Genomic DNA, 14,522 nt, shown 5'->3' on the forward strand with positions numbered 1-14,522 from the left:
ATCTACTGATGTAAAAAGGGCTTTATAAATACATGATTGATTGAACCTACATACTGAGGAAGGTGGCAAAGCCAAAACGTCTGTGTACATTTATGCGACATCAATTTGGATGCGGACCATGACACCTTTTATTGGCCTGGACATTAATACCAGCGCTTGCTCGCCATTGGCTTACCTATCATCGGAGGCATTGCTTACAGAAGGTGTTGTTATGGAAGAATGAGAGATCAGCTGTGTTCAGGGACTACCTGTCATCAGACTCCATCATACACTCCCCTCATGTTCATTTAATTGACTTCTTAGGAGTGTATGGGGAAGCCCTCAATTTCTTTCAGGGTTCCCTGAGTTCTGGGGAAATTTCTGAGGTATATAGCTAACTGTTGTTTCTTTACTCCAACATCTCACTGTGATGGAACTACTGTTCTCATACCTGATCTCAAACACTTTGTTGTGGAGGTAACTCTGCTATAATCACACCTGATCTCAAATACTTAATTATGAAGGTACTTTAGTTATGCCATCATGCCTGATCTCAAACACTTCGTCATTAAGGTACAGTTGAAGTTGGAAGTTTGCATACACCTTAGCCAAATACATTTGAACTCAGTTGTTCACAATTCCTGACATTTAATCCTATTAAAACTTCCCTGTCTTAGGTCAGTTAGGATCACCACTTTATTTTAAGAATGTGAAATGTCAGAATAATAGTCGAGATAATGATATATTTCAGCTTTTATTTCTTCATCACATTCCCAGGGGGTCAGAAGTTTACATACACTCAATTAGTATTTGTTAGCATTGCCTTTAAATGGGTCAAACGTTTCAAGTAGCCTTCCACAAGCTTGGGTGAATGTTGGCCCATTCCTCCTGCCTGAGCTGATGTAACCGAGTCAGGTTTGGAGGCCTCCTTGCTCGCACATGCTTTTTCAGTTCTGCCCACAAATTTTCTATTGGATTGAGGTCAGGGCTTTGTGATGGCCACTCCAATACCTTGGCTTTTACTTCCTGACTAATGTCTTGAGATGTTGCTTCAATATATCCACATAATTTTCCTTCTCATAATGCCAACTATTTTGTGAAGCGCACCAGTCCCTCCTGCAGCAAAGCACCCCCACAACATGATGATGCCACCCCGTGCTTCACGGTTGGGATTGTGTTCTTCGGCTTGCAAGCCTCCCCCTTTTTCCTCCAAACATAACGATGGTCATTATGGCCAAACAGTTCTATTTTTGTTTCATCAGACCAGAGGACATTTCTCCAAAAAGTACAATCTTTGTCCCCATGTGCAGTTGCAAACCGTAGTCTGGCTTTTAAAAAAAAAAATTAATGGTGGTTTTGGAGCAGCGGTTTCTTCCTTGCTGAGCGGCCTTTCAGGTTATGTCGATATAGGACTTGTTTTACTGTAGATATAGATACTTTTGTACCAGTTTCCCCCAGCATCTTCACAAGGTCCTTTGCTGTTGTTCTGGGATAGAGTTGCACTTTTCGCACCAAAGTACGTTCATCTCTAGGAGACAGAACGCAGAGCGGTATGACGACTGCGTGGTCCCACGGTGTTTATACTTGCGTACACACAGGAAGCGGCGCAGGTCCTAATCCAGGCACTTGTCATCTCCCGTCTGGATTACTGCAACTCGCTGTTGGCTGGGCTCCCTGCCTGTGCCATTAAACCCCTACAACTCATCCAGAACGCCGCAGCCCGTCTGGTGTTCAACCTTCCCAAGTTCTCACGTCACCCCGCTCCTCCGCTCTCTCCACTGGCTTCCAGTTGAAGCTCGCATCCGCTACAAGACCATGGTGATTGCCTACGGAGCTGTGAAGGGAACGGCACCTCCATACCTTCAGGCTCTGATCAGGCCCTACACCCAAACAAGGGCACTGCGTTCATCCACCTCTGGCCTGCTGGCCCCCCTACCTCTGAGGAAGCACAGTTCCCGCTCAGCCCAGTCAAAACTGTTCGCTGCTCTGGCACCCCAATGGTGGAACAAGCTCCCTCACGACGCCAGGACAGCGGAGTCAATCACCACCTTCCGGAGACACCTGAAACCCCACCTCTTTAAGGAATACCTAGGATAGGATAAAGTAATCCTTCTAACCCCCCCCCCTTAAAAGATTTAGATGCACTATTGTAAAGTGGTTGTTCCACTGGATATCATAAGGTGAATGCACCAATTTGTAAGTCGCTCTGGATAAGAGCATCTGCTAAATGACTTAAATGTAAATGTACTATTATTTGTACAGATGAACGTGGTACCTTCAGGCATTTGGAAATTGCTCCCAAGGATGAACCAGACTTGGAGATCTACAACTTTTTTTTCTGAGGTCTTGGCTGATTTCTTTTGATTTTCCCATGATGTCAAGCAAAGAGGCACTGAGTTTGAAGGTAGGCCTTGAAATACATCCACAGGTACACCTCCAATTGACTCAAATTATGTCAATTAGCCTATCAGGAGCTTCTAATGCGATAACATAATTTCCTGGAATTTTGCAAGCTGTTTAAAGGCACAGTCAACTTGGTGTATGTAAACTCTGACCCACTGGAATTGTGATACAGTGAATTATGAAAGTGAAATAATCTGTCTGTACATTTTTTGGGGAAAAACTACTTGCGTCATGCACAAACTTTAGTTTTGGCAAGTCAGTTAACATGAAATTTGTGGAGTGGTTGACAAACGAGTTTTAATGACTTCAACCTAAGTGCATGTAAACTTCCGACTTCAACTGTAGTTATGGTATCCAGTGTTTGTAGCAGTGGGGGGAGGTAGTGGAGGGGTTTTGAAGGGGGGGGTCTGAGAAGCTCAGTCCTGGTGACTTCTTAAAAGGACATTCTACTCCAAAATGAGTTAAAATAAAATTATGCTGACACCATTTAAAATATAATTTCCAACTCCAGAAACAAGCCCAATAACACATTGGTAAAATGATTTGTTACAATTATTTAACATATTGGGCTATGCATGGTCCATATTATGAGGTATGCTATTAGCAATAAACATTATCACCTGTAGCCCAACTGATGCAGCAAAGCGCAAATAAATAGGCTGAAGAATGGGGTTACCTATCTGCATTTACCCTATTGGGTTTAATCATTAGCCAGATCCCAAATGTGATCTTTTAACTAGTTATTATCCTATTGATGCATTTTATGCCCCAGAAAACTTGCATAAACAGTGAATAATAATGTAGGCCTACCTGTTAGGGTAACTGCCGACTGGGGTAAAACACTCCCTGCCTGTACTTCTCACAGAAACTTCATCACAATTTTTACTCCTCTGGTTGCTACGTCTCTTCCTCAACTAAAAATAGTATCTGTCTCATCAATGTTTTAAGTCAATCCCCAGAAATTATTTTGAGGTAGTGTACCCCAAGGTACCCTAAAATCGAATGGTGTTACATTTAGCCCCACTCTCCCCAATGCACTCACTGCTAATTGCGGAGCGGTAACGTGTTTCACCATGCCGCTGCTAAAAATTCTGGGTTTAAAATGGTGCAGTGTGAACATATTTAGGAGTTGAGAAATAAATAAAGTAGGAATGGAAAGCTGGGATCCCTTCTTTTTAACTTCTTATGGCTTGAGGGCGCTATTTTCACGTCCGGATGAAAAGTGTGCCCAAAGTATACTACTCAGGCCCAGAACCTAGGATATGCATATAATTGGTAGATTTGGATAGAAAACACTAAGGTTTCTAAAACTGTTTGAATGATGTCTGTGAGTATAACAGAACTTATTTGGCAGGTGAAACCCCCGAGGACAAACCATCCAGGTTTTTTTTCTTTTTAGGTCACTCTCTTTTCAATGGGTTTTCATTGAGAATCCATAATTCTAAGGCAGTTGCTTGCAGTTCCTATCGCTTCCACTGGATGTCAACAGTCTTTAGAAATTGTTTGATGTTTTTCCTTTGTGTAATGAAGAAGTAGCCCTGTTCAGAATGAGGCTCGAGGGAAGTGTACTGTTTGATAGAGGCGCGTGACCTGAAAAGCATGCTCCACTTTGTTTTCCTCCGGTATTGAACGCAGTTTATCCCGTCTTAAATTTTATCGATTATTTACGTAAAAAAATACCTACATTTGTGTTTGAAATGTTTGGACAAAGATTACAGGTAACTTGAGATATTTTGTAGTCATGTTGCACGAGTTAGAACCGGTGTTTTTGTGAATCAAACGCGCCAAATAAATGGACATTTTGGATATATAACGACGGAATTAATCGAACAAAAGGACCATTTGTGAGGTTTATGGGACATATTGGAGTGCCAACAGAAGAAGCTCGTCAAAGGTAAGGCATGAATTATATCGTTATTTCTGAGTTTTGTGTCGCGCCTGGCAGGATGAAATATGATTGTCTGTGTTGTTTGATGGGGTGCTGTCCTCACATAATAGCATTGTTTGCTTTCGCCGTAAAGCCTTTTTGAAATCTGACACTGTGGCTAGATTAACCTGTTAGGGACAGACGTTCCGCTAGCGGAATATCCAATGGTAGAGCGTGGCGCGAAATACAAATACCTCAAAAATGCTATAACTTCAATTTCTCAAACATATGACTATTTTACACCATTTTAAAGACAAGACTCTCGTTAATCTAACCACATTGTCCGATTTCAAAAAGGCTTTACAGCGAAAGCAAAACATTAGATTATGTCAGGAGAGTACCCTGCCAAAAATAATCACGGCCATTTTCAAAGCAAGCATATATGTCACAAAAACCAAAACCACAGCTAAATGCAGCACTAACCTTTGATGATCTTCATCAGATGACACTCCTAGGACATAATGTTATACAATACATGCATGTTTTGTTCAATCAAGTTCATATTTATATCAAAAACCATCTTTTTACATTAGCATGTGATGTTCAGAACTAGCATACCCACCGCAAACTTCCGGTGAATTTACTAAATTACTCACGATAAACGTTGACAAAAGACATAACAATTATTTTAAGAATTATAGATACAGAACTCCTTTATGCAATCGCGGTGTCAGATTTTAAAATAGCTTTTCGGCGAAAGCACATTTTGCAATATTCTGAGTACATAGCCTGCCATCATGGCTAGCTAATTTACTAGATTTACTATAAGAAAAATTGGATTACCTTTGCTGTTCTTCGTCAGAATGCACTCCCAGGACTTCTACTTCAACAACAAATGTTGTTTTGGTTCCAAATAATCCATAGTTATATTGAAATACCTCCGTTTTGTTCGTGCGTTCAAGTCACTATCTAAAGGGTGATGCGCGAGCGCATTTCGTGACAAAAACGTTCAAAATATTCCATTACCGTACTTCGAGAGCATGTCAAACGCTGTTTAAAATCAATTTTTATGCTGTTTCTCTCGTAAAATAGCGATAATATTCCAACCGGGCGACGTTGTATTCATTCAAAGTCTGAAAGAAAAAAAATGAAGTCATCTCGTGGACGCGCATCTCCAGTGTCATTGTTCCCTGCCTGACCACTCACAAAAACTCCTGCTGTTTTATCGCCCAGAGACTGCAGAGACGTCATTCCACTTTCTGGCGCCTTCTGAGAGCCAATGGAAGCCTTAGAAAATGTCACGTTACAGCAGAGATGCTGTATTTTCGATAGAGACGCCACAGGAGGAGAACAAATTGTCAGACAGGGCACTTCCTGTATGAAATCTTCTCAGGTTTTGGCCTGCCATATGAGTTCTGTTATACTCACAGACACCATTCAAACAGTTTTAGAAACTTTAGGGTGTTTTCTATCCAAATCTACTAATTATATGCATATTCTAGTTTCTGGGCAGGAGTAGTAACCAGATAAAAAACGTACCCGATTTAATCCGGCCGTGAAAATACTGCCCCCTATCCCAAACAGGTTAACAAGAAGTTCAGCTTTAATTTGGTGTATTGCACTTGTGAATGTATGAAAGTTCAATATTTGTAATAATTTTTTTTGAATTTGGCGCTCTGCCATTTCACCGGATGTTGTCAAATCGATCCCGTTAACAAAATTTGAGCCATAAGAAGTTTTAACGAAGGCCATTGTTGGGTTGTAATTTGAAATTCTTGCTACACCAGAAGTTAATGTTTTTTTCACTCTGTCAGAACATAACACCATTAAAACCGCTGTTTTCGCGATTGCAAGAATTGTTGTGCATTGACTGCTTGTCAAAATGCATGTTCCCGCCCTATGGTATTCGTAACTTGAAATGCCCCCAATAGAGGAATATTTTTCTCACAAAGAACACGCAACAACAAGCCCATTAGCTAAATAGATAAACTATTCTACTATGGCGTTAACAGATTTTTCTATTTATTACTTGTTTTGTTTGCAGAGGAAAAGTAAATGTCGGCTGTTATAGCATCTTCAAAGTGAGACTCAGCAGAAATATTAGTTCACGTTCCATATTTGTTTTGTGGCGGCAATGATTTTGCCGTGGCACAGCGCCACAGCAAAATGAGTGCAGCGGTAACACTGTGCTATCATACCTGACTTCAAACACTTCGTTGTGGATGTAGTTTTCGAAGGTCTTGCGGTACTCTGACTCCTCAGCCTCCTTCTTGAGCTGGGTGTCTGTTTTGGGGCAGGCACAGCAGCGGTTCCCTGGCCCAGACTCGTCTGTCTGGTTCCACTTTTGCTCCTCGTCAGTGTCCAGATGGGTGGGCGCCCGCGACGGTAGCTTCATTCCTGCACACAGACAGAGAGAGAGATGGTTAGAATCCCAAACGTCACATCCCAACTGAATCCCACACGCAAAATAGTGGACCCTGAAACCCCTTTCTCAATGGTCAACAGACTATGAGATCATTTGATATGATTGATCAACCTTTTTGTAACTATAATATGAAGTAAACATCTGAATAATAACAATCCTCTGTGTCTCACCTTTTTGACAGTAGTCAAACTTGTAGAGGTCGCTGTCCTCGGGCTGCTGCTGACAGAACACCAGGTAGTGAGTGATGTTGCCATTGGCGTCCGTGGGGGGCTTCCACTTCAGGATGATCTGAGAGGACGAGTTGGATGATGAGATGGGGTCCAGCGGCACCGACGGCTCTAAAACACATGGTTAAAGTAGGGTTTGTCGTCACACTAGCGGGTTGGGACCTATTGGTGGATCGCCGCTAGTTTCTCTAGTCTTTGGTTACAGCAAAAGACAAACTACTCGAGTTAAAGCTTGCTAGCTAGAGACACTGTTTTGTGTATTTGTTGGGCCACAACAAGATTTGAGATGTAGTAGATTAGAATGTTGTAAGGACGGAGGATTGTTCGTGACTCACTGGTGGCATTGGTGCGGACGTAGATGATCTCACTCTTGGCCCCGAGGACCTGGTTTTCATCTGAGGCGGAGAGCTGGGTCTTGACCATGATGGCGTACTGGGTATAGGGTTTCATAGTATGGATGAGGTAGCCAGGCTCTCCCTGCTCCTTCCCCTCCGAGGCCCGGGGTGGAGGGTCTATGTCAGCTATCACCCAGCTGTTAGAGCCGCACGCATCCTGGCCATCAAACTCTGTCACATTCTTATAGGGCCTGGAGAAGGAAGGGGACGGAGAGACACACACACACACTCAATAGTAGACATATACTGTAAGCCAAGTCAAACTACGTCACATTCTTTTAGCGTCTGGACGGGTGGGACACACACACAAATTACTAAGTTCTTGGGAAGAGACTTGGATTCAAAACGATGACAGTGGCCTAATTATGCACATCCAAAAGTAGCACAGTGGCAGCTACCATTCATAGTCGATACAGCCGCTAACAAAATGCCCCACTACTAGCCCCTCAACTTCTTTGGGATAGGGGGCGAAGAATTCATACCATACCACTGATTTCAATGGCTGGCACTTTTATAATAGTGCGAAATCGTCCCCGATTGCAGTTCCTAGGGCTTCCACTAGATGTCAACAGTCTTTAGAAAGAGTTTCAGGCTGGCTTTTGGAAAAATGAGGGAGAAGTTGTAGTTTTTGTAAGTGGCTCCCATTTTGGCTGTAGTGTTTCCAAGCGCATGGCCGAGTTGTTTTTGTTTATCTCCGGTAAAGACAATAACAATTCTCAGTCTTAAATTGTATCGTTTATTTGCGTATTAGGGTACCTAAGGATTGATTATAAATGCTGATTGACTTGTTTGGATAAGTTTATTGGTAACGTTTGGGATTCATTATGTATGCATTTTGAAGGAGGGAAACCGAGTGGATTATTGACTGAAGCGCGCCAGCTAAACTGAGTTTTTATGGATATAAAGAAGGACTTTATCGATCAAAAGGACCATTTGTAATGTAACTGGGACCTTTGAGTGCGAACAGAAGATCTTCAAAGGTAAGACATATATTACATCGCTATGTCTGACTTTTGTGTCGCAACTCCCTGGTTGAAAATGATTTGTTTTGCATTTGTGTGCTGGGCGCTGTCCTCAGATAATCGCATGGTTTGCTTTTGCCGTAAAGCCTTTTTGAAATCTGACACGGCGGCTGGATTAACAACAAGTTAAGCTTTATTTTGATGTATTGCACTTGTGATTTCATGAAAGTTAAATATTTATAGTAATTTAATTTGAATTTCGCGCTCTGCAATTTCACCGGATGTTGGCCAGATCCGCAAGAAGTTAAGTAAAGAAGAAACATTCAATGCTAGAGCTACAGAAAGAGCCATCACATTCTTGTGCTGTAGGAGATGAGCGAGAGACTAATTTAATATTCACATATTCAGTTCTACAGAAAAGAAATGCAATCAGGGCACCTATTCACATGGAGTGTGGTATAAGCTTTCTGAAGAGTAATGCAAAGAGAAGACAATAGCCATTACTCATACTGTACACCACATGCTGATTGACGCTTCTAAAACAGCATGTTTTATTCAGAAAAAGACACCTGTTCTGTGATACAGCTAAGAAGTATATACTGTGTTGGGAGCGTAAATAATGACACGATATGTCTGTCTACAATGCTGCTTACCGGCATGTCCATCACACAGTAGTTCTACCTCTTCTGAATGTAATTGTGTTTCGTCTTAATTTATATGTATTCATGTTTTTCTACCATAGACTAGCGTCTGCTCCAGGGGTGTCCATCAAGCTGCCTCACCTTACAGAAACAGATGATTGGTTCCTTCCCTATGGGCCATTCTGGCTCAGACAAGGGTACTAATTTACTTTCAGTACAGTACACCTCTAGGTATTTATGTATTAATGTATTGCTTCCTACTTACGCCTCTTTGTAGAGGACCATGAAGCCTAGTAGGTCTCTGAAGTCAGGCGGCCAGAAGGGTTCCCACTTGATGAGGATCTTGTCTGACTGCGTTCGCACCGTGGTGAACTTCAGGACCTGGTTCTCACCTGGAGACCAACAACAGAGACAGAGACATCAGTCAAAGGAGGAGTGATCAGGGCGAATCAGGGAGGTGAGAGAATAGCAATATTGTGGAAGAGGTCAAGAACACATATCAGCGCTACACTGTAAATACAGATAGGACTACTGACGGCTTTTATCCAAAGCAACTTATAGTCATGCGTGCATACATTTTAGTATGGTTGGCCCCAGTGGGAATCGAACTCACAATCCTGGCATTGCAAGTGCCATGCTCTACCAACTGAGCCACAAAGGACCACTAAATACTTAATAGTAAATGTTAACTGTAAGTAACCTTTGATTAGCGTCTACTACATATATTATTATTAGCGTCTACTACATATTAATAGTATTATATTTTTTGTCTAAAGTGTTGTCTGGTCTTACAGGAGGCCTGGTCTCCATTGGTCCTGCCGGCGATTTCATTCTTGATGTCTCTCCCCTTGGTGCCCGTCACCTCCTCCATCTTGCGGATCTCAGACATGCACAGCTTGGAGTTGTGAAGGAAGAACATGCGCCCCTGAAGGATGGTCAGGTTGTGTTTGTTCCAGTCCCACAGCTGACGCAGGTTCTGGTTGTCAAGCGCGTAGAAAGAGTAGTTCCTGAGAAGGTACATGTAGAGAGAGGTTGAGAAAATGAACAAACTAGTCAGTCTGTAAGACCTAAGGAAAATCTGATATGGCAGTAGAAATTAAAAAATATATATAATAATCTGCACACTGGTCTATGCTCCCAAGTACTATGTTAATTTGGACAATGTTTCAACCCCAAATCTGAAATGGTACCCTTTTCCCTATATAGCGCTACCCAAGACCTACCCATCTTGGGTCAGGGTCTCTCCTCGGATGATGTGTAGCTTGCGGAGGAAGGAGAGAGAGACAAGGGCATAGGCTCTCTTGATGGTCAGGTAGCCTGTTATCTCCTCCAGCTGACCCAGGTTAGCCTCCAGCTCTGCTGCTATGTTGTCTGATGGAGAGAGGAGAAACAGACAGTCAGTTCACATTGGTAGTGGGTCTGTGAGTTTCAATGACTTTCAATGTAAAGCATTTTGAACACCTGAAAAAAAATCACTAAGAGAGTCTGTTAAGTGACTATATAATATACTAGGTAGGTGAGGGTGGTTGGAAGGGGTACTCACTCCCTCCACGGATCTTGATGATCAGGCTGCCGTTGAGCACGGTGCATCCTCTCAGAGCCTGGGCTGCTGTCACAGAGTCCACTGTCTTCAGCCCTGTACACATCTTAGGACACAGCCCCGCACACGGGGTACAGTTCAACCTGCAGAGAGAAAGACACACACAGACACTGGTTATGGCCCACTGTTACACACTCATAACACATGGTGTCACCACACAACAAGCTAGCCGATAAGGACATTTCATCCTAGCAAAGGAATGAAATAACGGTAGTCTGTGTGATCAAAATCAGTGTTGTCAAGTTTGAGACATTCCTCAAAAGATGCCAAAACCCCCTGAGGAACTGATTGTTCTTACAGCCCCACTGCATTACTCAAGAGGTGAACAACGTCCCCAGAATACGAACACTTTCTCCTGTCACCTCTATATCACCGTGGTAACCAATCTGTCGATCGCGGCCTTCCTAGTCGATCACCAAACATTTCTGGAAAAAAAAGACGATAAAGCCTTGCTTTCCTATTTTTTCATTCGTTTTTTGCTGTTGGCGGTAAGTGCACTTGATTTCAGCAACCCTAGCACCGGGAAGGCAAAGTGTTTACATTTTTAACCAGTTCATGTGTCTTTTAGGTAGAACTCTGCCTACCCGGAAAGCCCAGAGAGCAAATCAAACGCACCTCTCGGTCTTCCGTGGGCCAATCAGATGGCTCAGATCACCGTGTCTGCAATGTTTCCTCGGGCCATAGACTGTAAAAAGAAGCCTCATGCACAGCAAAGCCAATTCTGTAAGTTTTAAAAATGTTTAAAACGATGACTAGAGAGACTCAACGAATACAGCAAAGAGCTGCTGTTTTAATAAGTAAGTTATTCAGCACTGTCAACACTTCGTTTAACACTTTTGTAAGCCATAAAATGCGCATTCTCCATACTTCCACTCATGCTACAACCAGCACTGCAGCTGCAATTAATGAGTAAAGCAAAGTGTTCCGATAAGCTTGTGTTGTTCTTATTAGCGGCTTGTCTTTTTTAATATTGAGGAATATTTCACTTTCTCTAGTCATATTCAGACTAACAACATGTATTGGAGCATGAGGCAGAAATAATGCAGTGCGACTTGAGTTTTGCTGTCAACTGGAAGACTGTGTCCCATTTTCTAAGCAGAGGGAGGTAGGGCGGAGGGATGGTGAGTCGGGTGAAGCCTTTTTCACATTACCCATAAGGTTTACATTACCAATAAGCACTCAGTTACGTTGCGTCTGATGTCATGCATTTCAATTGGGACGTCCACAACGGAGTGGAAACGCAACGCACCCTTGCGGTTTGAAGGCTCCATTGCGAGACGGACGGCGTATACTTTAAACATTTTTCTAACTTTGTGTCGTCTTTAGTCCAGCAAGAGTCTGTCAAAAAACAGGAAGTTACCAAATGAAAGAAGATGAAAATCTCTGGTTTTTGGCAATAACTTTATGGGATAGCTAGCAACTTGTAAACAATTACCCATTGCTGTAAGTGAGTACTATTTTAATAAGGTTAAATAATAAATTAAGCCTATTATATGACTATTGCCTTAGAGAAACAAGTTGAGGAAAAAGTAACTAATCAAAACAAATGTTAACATCACCTGAAACAATATATTTATCCTGTCTTGAATGAAAGGTCATATTTTGCAACCTCCCAAAATAAATCTCTGACAAGAGACAGGCTGTCCTCCATCTTGCGTTACAAACACTACACTTGTTCGGTCAGTAGAGGGTAAGACTCCGTGAAGATTGCGTATGGCGTAATGAAATATGTCATGATGTAAACGGTGCATGAGAGGCAGTCTTACCGCTGCTCCCTCCCTCCCTTCAGACTGACCATCAGATGCAGGCCATCAGTCCAGTAAAACAATTAAGTGGCAATATGTTGTTCAAAGCGGCTAGAGAGGATACAGTAATGAGAGAAAAATGATATACTATGGAAAAATAGAATGCTACTGAAAATATTAGGATAGGCTACTCATCCTATAGGATGAATCATGAAAGGAAAGGCTACGTTTCATTCAGTTACAACCCATTTAATAAAGGAGGAAACACAAAACTGGCACCTTTTGTCATTCCTCACACATATGCTGACAACTCCACTGTCCCATCTCTTCTCCCTGTCTCTAGCTCTTGAACGAGTAGCCTATATATAGACAATGAACAGAAATATAGTTTGACATTTATTTAGAGGATTATTATTTTTTACTTTATTTTGTTACCCCCTTTTTCTCCCCAATTTCGATCTTGTCTCATCGCTGCAACTCTCCAACAGGCTCGGCAGGTGAAGTTTGAGTCATGCGTCCCCCGAAACATGACCCGCCAAACCGTGTAGGAGAAAATTCATGACTATGGGTGATTTTCCAGTATCTAGACTGTTCTCCCAGAAGTAGTAAGCAGAATCAACATGGATTTAATCACTAGACATGTAAAAACAGAACGCAAGCAGAAAATATATGCCTGTGCTGTTATAGGCCTGAGGGAAGTCATTACCTGGTCCTGTGACTAGCATTGAAACATGCAATTGCATTATGTATGTATGCCTGTGCTGTTGTAGGCCTGAGGGAAGTCATTGCCTGGTCCTGTGACTGGCTTTAGGGCATGTAGTTGTATTGTATATGTATGTCTGTGCCATTACAGGCTTGGGGAGGAGAGCCATTGTGTAGTCCTATGAGTATCATTGGACAGACACCTGCATTATGTTCGTCTTATTTTTTGTATCATTGCTATGGATATGCCACCAATAGAATCTGTAAACAAGCAAGAATTGAGACAGAAAGATAATGGTGGCGAGAGGCCAAGGGGTGTTAATCATCTACATAGAGGAGAGTGACCATGTGTGTTATCTGAAGGTGGAAACCTATAAGGCCTGAGGTCTGGGGCAAGAAAATGTAGGTCTTCCATGGAATTGCTCGGCTTTGTTACTTTTTGTAATAAACTCTATTTGAATTCACAAGCTCCGGTATCTGAGAAATATTTGATTCAATATTTCCACGACAACGGCCCGTCTTAACACGCACCCACTTAACCCAGAAGCCAGCTGCACCAATGTGTTGGAGGAAACATTGTTCAACTGACGACCAAATCTGTGGGTAACTCCTGAGTCGCAAGCTCGTCTTTAACCTCCTCTGAGATGCCGTGCAGGAACATGTCGAACAGTGCTTCCGGGTTCCACACACTCTCCGCTGCCAGCATACGGAAACCCACCGCATAGTCAGCCACAGTGGCAGCTTTCTGGCAGCTTCTCTCCCGGAGAACAGGGCATCAAAGACCTTCCTCACCTCTCCCACGATCCCCTCCAGGCTTGCGCATATGGCCAGCTGCTGTTCCAATACGGCGGTAGCCCAGGTGAGAGCCTTTCCAGACATCAGCGTGCGGAGGTAGGCTATTTTGGAGCAATCAGAGGGGAAGGAGGAGGGCTGAAGCTCGAAAATAAGGGCACACTGAGCTAAAAACGCCCGACAGGTGCTTGGCTTTCCATTAAAGCATTCTGGAGGAGGTAACCGGGGCTCCCGGAAAGGTGGAGTGGCCGGTGGGGCAGCACTGATAACCGCCGAGTTGCTAAGGGGCGGTGGGGTTACCACTGTGGCAGGCTGGCCCCCAGACGACCCGTGGAATTGCATATCCAACACCCGGTCATGGCGCACAGCCAACATTTGGACCCCCTCCATCAGCCCACGACACAATTCCTCGTGCCTACCAATGGCAGCTCCTTGGGAGGGGATGGCGTTGCGCAGCTGGTCCGGGTTTGCTGTATCAGTCATGGCCAGTTCGTACTATCAGGTATGAAGGTAAGACCCAGATGCAGACCACGTAGAATAAACAATAGTTTAATATTCCAACAGGGGCAGGCAATAGACAGGTCAAGGCAGGCAGGGGTCAGTAAACCAGAGGTGGGGCAACGGTACCGGGCGGCAGGCAGGCTCAGAGTCAGAACAGGCAAGGGTCAAAACCAGGAGGGCGAGAAAAGAGAGACTGGAAAAAGCAGGAGCTGAGACAAAACGCTGGTTGACTTAACAAACAAGACAAACTGCCAACAGAACACAGGTATAAATACACAGGGGA

General features: G+C 43.2%; 1 protein-coding gene across 2 annotated transcripts in view; it reads right to left on the bottom strand.

Moving 5' to 3' along the window:
- The window catches only part of LOC106583950 (insulin receptor), a 152,160-nt gene that overhangs the window by 13,111 nt on the left and 124,527 nt on the right, over window positions 1-14,522 (bottom strand). For both annotated transcript variants that reach the window (XM_014168658.2, XM_014168659.2), the window contains 7 exons: window positions 10,443-10,582; window positions 10,123-10,270; window positions 9,692-9,906; window positions 9,165-9,291; window positions 7,237-7,487; window positions 6,845-7,012; window positions 6,448-6,646 (listed from right to left, as the gene is read on the bottom strand). In XM_014168658.2, coding sequence (XP_014024133.1) covers window positions 6,448-6,646; window positions 6,845-7,012; window positions 7,237-7,487; window positions 9,165-9,291; window positions 9,692-9,906; window positions 10,123-10,270; window positions 10,443-10,582 — 1,248 coding nt within the window. The remainder of the gene's footprint in view (window positions 1-6,447; window positions 6,647-6,844; window positions 7,013-7,236; window positions 7,488-9,164; window positions 9,292-9,691; window positions 9,907-10,122; window positions 10,271-10,442; window positions 10,583-14,522) is intronic.

The sequence above is a fragment of the Salmo salar genome, chromosome ssa23 (genome assembly GCF_905237065.1).
Source record: "Salmo salar chromosome ssa23, Ssal_v3.1, whole genome shotgun sequence".
NCBI classification, from domain to species: Eukaryota; Metazoa; Chordata; class Actinopteri; order Salmoniformes; family Salmonidae; genus Salmo; species Salmo salar.